Here is a 6,311-nt window from a genome sequence, read left to right on the forward strand (position 1 = left end):
ACACACACACACACACACACACACACACACACACTCACACACACTCACACACACACACACACACTTACACACACTCACACACACACACACACACACACACACACACACACTCACACACACTCACACACACACACACACACACACACACACACACACACACACACACACACACACACACACACACACACACACACACACACACACACACACACACACACACACACACACACACACACACACACACACACACACACACACACACACACACACACACACACACACACACGCTTACACACACACACACACACACACACACACACACACACACACACACACACTCACACACACACACACACACACACACACACACACACTCACACACACTCACACACACACACTCACACACACTCACACACACTCACACACACATATCTGTGTCATGACTGAAGATATTCATGCGCTCTGAAAAACAGCACACATAAAACAAGAAATAAAAAAAATAAAAGGTGATATAGTTCAGTGCAGTTATTGTTGTTTTAATTTCAGTGTTTTATTCAGTACTTTCAAATGCATCCAAAATGAAAGTCTTGTTTTAAATGACACACATGCGTGAGCTGTGTTTATTTATGATATATATCTGAACGCTCACATACGGTATATATTTGGAGAATGTTTACATGTACATGCATCTACATGAAAAACAAGCTTTTTCTCCTAAAAATGAAAGTTTGACTATTTACAGTGAAGAAATTAGGACAGCCACAAATATCAGTATTCATTTTACACTTTCTTTTTATTTATCAGTTTTTAATCAAAGAAAATATACAATAAGAACAAAATTGTGCAGCGCTAGTTTTAATCATAAACTCACTTCATTTCGACGGGCTACAGTTTAGAAAATAGAGCGAAATCAAGTGAAATATTAGCAAAGTAACATTACTTATTTCAACATTACTTATTACTTGTTTTTCTTTAGTAGTAATAATTAGTGCTGTCATGAATCCAGATTTATTGTGTCCAAATTAAACGTTTTTGTTTACGTGATATATGTGTGTGCATTTTTTAGTTTCTTCAGCCCTTTTTCTCCTCCATTAAATGTATCTTGATTTAATAATGTTTTCATCGTTCTGAGGCTCAGACTCTGTTTCTCGTTCTTCATTTACATCCGTCTGACTGAGTTATTTTGTACTGTTCTCTGAGGTCACCTTACTGGGTTTAAAGATGTTTTAAGTAGTAGACTATTTTCTGTCCTGTTTTTATCATCAGACGCTGAGGATTAGAAGAAGACAGCGACGTGGAATCGTGGGCGGGGCTAAACACACAGTGAAGTATAATTGGTGGGCGTGGCTAAACAGTAGAGTTAAGTATCTTTTTTTTGTTTGTTTTTTTTTTATTCCGGTGCAAAATTGATACTTTTAAAATGGTTAAATGGTGCCTGAACCAATAAAAAACTATAAATAAAAAACTATTTTCTCAAAACGAATGTATTGGCCATCATCAATATATGACGTCAGTTTCATTCATACGTGACTCCAGAGGGCGCTCTCGCACAAAAGAGATAATAACTTATAACGGTTTTGACGATAAAACAAGACAATAAACACTCGACTCAAACAACGCATGGTTTATCGCCACTTCTCTAATCACTGTGTTCTTTTTAATGGAAAATATTTCTGACTCATCATACATCAGATCACAAAAGGAGGTGCTGATTGGTTTTGTGGAGTGAGAAGGCTGTAATGATCTCTTTTGTTGGACAACGAGTTTAAAGAAGTGAATACAAGCAAAGTTTTAATTAAAGCACGTTTAACTTAGCTAGTTAACAGAAGGCTAATGGAAGAAGGTGCTCCTCGGATGCTCTTGTGTTTTTTAGTCACAATGTGAAAATAAGACGCACACTCGCGATACTACAAAGATTTGTTGGGTTTGTCGTTCAGGCAGCGAAATCAGGCACTGGAGCTAAACAGTGATGTAGAATCAGTAGGCGGGGCTAAACAGTGATTAGAATCAGTGGGCGGGGCTAAACAGTGATTAGAATCAGTGGGCGGGGCTAAACAGTGATGTAGAATCAGTAGGCGGAGCTAAACAGTGATGTAGAATCAGTAGGCGGGGCTAAACAGTGATTAGAATCAGTAGGCGGAGCTAAACAGTGATGTAGAATCAGTAGGCGGGGCTAAACAGTGATTAGAATCAGTAGGCGGGGCTAAACAGTGATTAGAATCAGTAGGCGGAGCTAAACTAATGTAGAATCAGTAGGCGGAGCTAAACTAATGTAGAATTAGTAGGCGGGGCTAAACAGTGATTAGAATCAGTAGGCGGAGCTAAACAGTGATGTAGAATCAATAGGCGGAGCTAAACTAATGTAGAATCAGTAGGCGGGGCTAAACAGTGATGTAGAATCAGTAGGCGGAGCTAAACAGTGATGTAGAATCAGTAGGCGGGGCTAAACAGTGATGTAGAATCAGTAGGCGGGGCTAAACAGTGATTAGCATCAGTAGGCGGGGCTAAACAGTGATTAGCATCAGTAGGCGGGGCTAAACAGTGAGGTAGAATCAGTGGGCGGAGCTAACAAGTGATGTAGGATCAGTGGGTGGAGCTAAAAAGTGATGTAGATGCAGGCATTGATCTTCTGTGGAGGCGGGGCTTATCCACACTATTACATCATAAAGCAGAACATTCCACAAGCTGTGGTTTTGGCGGACTGCCTTCGATATTAATTGTTTTTAGACGAACGACAGACAAACTAAGGATGTTTCTGTAGTACAGCTGTCTCTTACATGTCAAACAATAAACTACCAACATTTTGTTTTCTCAGGTCATGACCCCTTTTACCGCTTCATCAGTGTCGGTTCCAACACAGTCGACCAATCAGAAGAGCCCAGAGGCAGGGCAAGTAGTTTAAAGTAGTAAGTTGGCATGGCAACTGTTTTATTTGACGGGAAAACAGCATCACGATTTCAGACGCAAAGATGGCTTCTGTGTGAACCGCCCATAAGTTCAATACTGCTTTAAAATCTCAGTTAAAGAATTCATTCTTGTTTAAAACATAAACTCACTTCATTTTAATCAGTTTCTCAGAAAAGTCTCCAGTTAAAGGACGCTCAGATATTTGAACTGGAAAAACATGAGAAATACTGAAGAATATCATGAACGTAAGACTTCCTGTTTTGATTCACGACCTTTAAAGAGTAAAAATTGTTTCAATGAAATCACTTTTATTTCTGCTATTGCCTTGTTTTTCAGATAAAGCTCACATAAAGACTTTGAAAGGATTGACCAAAGTAGCAGATGAACCAGCGAACACTCGAAGCGTTTCTCTCTGATCTCTCTTCATCACAGCATCTGATCAGATGAGGATAAAATCTCCGGCAAGGGTTCATCGTGGAGGCTACATGGTCATGTTTTAAGCCTGTATTGATCGCTGGCGCGCACGCACACACACACACACACACACACACACACACACACACACACACGGCTGTCGCCATGGTTACCGGGCTCAAATGTGATGTTAACATCTAATGAATGGCCATATTCATTATCACAGACAGTCTGTTTATGTGTCACCGATGAAATATTGCACTGTTTATTCATTTCTAATCTATACTGTATACATCATACGTGTAATGTATGCAGAGAACAGAGGATTTCACGAAGATTTAAGAGTGTCATCAAACCACATCCAGCCAAGATAGTAAGATTTAAACACAAACAGCATACTAATAATAATCTAATATACCACTAATATACACACATCATTCAGAGTCTGAGCAGAAAGCTCAGATAAAGTGTTCAGGTTCAGGACTGCAGCGTGTTCTCAATCAGGTCCTCTCCCAACCCTTCAAACAAACTCGGTTTGCAATAAATGGGATCATTTCTGCAGTATTCTGAAAGCAGATAAGCTTGAAGCCTATACTACTTGTTTTATAATACTACTGATAAATTACACGTACACATTTTAACAAATTCCCCAAATCCCCCGTTTAATAATAATAACAACAATGATAATAATAACTGACACAATTCCTGCCATTTTTGTTCAATAAAAATTAATTGAGCTATTTCATCTCATTTTTAATGCAAATAAAAAGAATGATTATTTTACACCGGAGAATTCCTGCAGTGCTTTTTAGTGTAAAACCATTTTAAACTAAACTACTTCACCTGTTTTATAATAATAATAATAACAATAACACTGGAATTTTCCTGCATATTTTTAACTGAAAAATCCTGGGTGTAAATAGGTTTTAGGGTTATTAAAACATTTTAAATAAAGCTATATCAGATTTACAATATTAATATTAATAATACTGGTACTAATAATATCCCAGCAGTACTAATTAATAAATCCTAGAACACAATGAGCATATTTGCAGCAATATCCAAAAATACATTTTATGAGACGAACGTTTTCTTTTAAAGCCAAAATCATGAGGATATTAAATAAATATCATGTTCCATGAAGGTACTTTCTAAGTTTATCACGGTAGATATATAAAACTTCTTTTTTGATTAGTAATACGCATCGCTAGGAATGAATTTGGACGAATTTAAAGGCGGTTTTCCCAACATTTAGATAAATAGTTGCATCTCAGACGAATATTGTCTGATCCCAACAAACCAGAAATCAGAGGAAAGATGATTTATTCACCTTTCAGATGATTAATGCTGAAACCATTTCAAAAAACGACGCTTACGGCTGGTTTGGAGGTCCAGGGTCACACGTTATTGTTCTAAAAGAAATGTTTAACGTGTAACACACAGTGAGAGCAGACTGATGCTGGACACACACACACACACACACACACACACACACACACTCAGCTGTGTGACCCAGTTTCGCCTGCAGGAATATCGGAGCAGATTCTGGTCGTGTAACTCGCATCAGTTGCAGCTGATACGAGACACACAGAAACCCTCCAGAACCCAGAACCACGCGAACCGATTCTCACGAACGCGTCGCGTCGCGTCGCCGCGGACCCGGAGGCAGAGCACAAACTCACCTGAACGAGGATGCTGGCGACGATGAGGCACGGCGATAAAACCCAGCGGAAGGCAGGACTCATGTTCGGTCGGGAATCGATCGGACTCTTTGATTCCCAGCGTCGCGCATCCGAACAATAGCGAGCGGATCGAAGGGCGAGCGGAGCGCGAACCGAGCCGAAGGGGAACGAGTGGAGCTTCCGCCGTCAGAAGCCGAGCGCCGCGTCCATCCGCCGGTTCCGTGCGCTCTCGGTCGGGTCTGTGGTTCGGCTCTGCGGGACGGGTGAATGATGGAGACCCACGGAGGCTCTAATGAAGCGCAGCAGCGGGTTTCTGTCTCTGCTCGCGTCTCAAAGTCTCCGGCGCTCCCTAACTAGGGCGCAGCGTTAGTGGGCGCCTCGTGCGCGTCTCCCCCGAAGCGCCTCGTGCGCCAGAGACGCCCAGACGCCGCGCACTATCTAGACGGCCGAGCGGGATTTGAGACGCGGCCCTGTGTCGCCCCGCCCTGAATCTCTGAACACAGACTGAATCTCATCACATGAACAAACCTGCTTTACATCATCCTCGTATCTTACCTCGTATCCTCACAGCAGACCCCGGGAAACACGGACAGTGTCGGAAAGACTGAAAGAAGGGTTCACGACTCACTGCGTTCAGTTAATACATGCCCTGAAACAAATAAACAGGTTAGCAGTTACTGCATTTCAGCTAGTTTCCAAAGCAACATTCAGCATTTTTAGTCAAGTTGTCCTGTAGTAATCAAAGCAGGAATAAAAATTAACTACATAATGATAGTTATATTTTCAAATAATTTATATATATATATTATATATATATATTTTTTTTATATATATATATATATATATATATATATATATATATATATATATATATATATATATATATATATATATATTTATTTTATTATTATTATTATTTTTATTTTTTTATGGGACAGACCCATAAAAATAAGAACAATGATGGAAATACAACAAAATTAGACAGTATCAGAGTATTATAAATAATACATAAACTGATCTCATTTTCAACTCTTTTATTTTATTTTCTGTTTTTCTTTAAATGTTAAAGTTCTGATAAAGTTTTCCATTTTTAACGTGTCTACACAATTTTACCTTTAGCGTAAGCGTACATATAATGCATCTTTATTTTTTATTTAATTATATTACATATGAGTATTAATATCTGTGTGATGAACGGATACTTTTGGATTCGGCCTAGTTCACTAACTCAGACTCTATAATAAAAGCTCTTCGATACGGCCGTCATACATGTGTGTGTGTTATTACATGATCACTGAGATAAACTGT

The 6,311-nt window shown here is 39.3% G+C and overlaps 1 protein-coding gene across 2 annotated transcripts in view; it reads right to left on the reverse strand.

The window, feature by feature from the left end:
- The window catches only part of ptpro (protein tyrosine phosphatase receptor type O), a 32,040-nt gene extending 26,613 nt beyond the window's left edge, over window positions 1–5,427 (reverse strand). The window contains exon 1 of one of the 2 annotated variants that reach the window (XM_043230710.1): window positions 5,004–5,427. In XM_043230710.1, coding sequence (XP_043086645.1) covers window positions 5,004–5,066 — 63 coding nt within the window. In that variant the 5' untranslated portion in view covers window positions 5,067–5,427. The remainder of the gene's footprint in view (window positions 1–5,003) is intronic. The other variant, XM_043230709.1, reaches the window with a different exon arrangement.
- Window positions 5,428–6,311: the final 884 nt, after the last annotated feature.

The sequence above is a fragment of the Puntigrus tetrazona genome, unplaced genomic scaffold (genome assembly GCF_018831695.1).
Source record: "Puntigrus tetrazona isolate hp1 unplaced genomic scaffold, ASM1883169v1 S000000223, whole genome shotgun sequence".
Classification (NCBI taxonomy): Eukaryota; Metazoa; Chordata; class Actinopteri; order Cypriniformes; family Cyprinidae; genus Puntigrus; species Puntigrus tetrazona.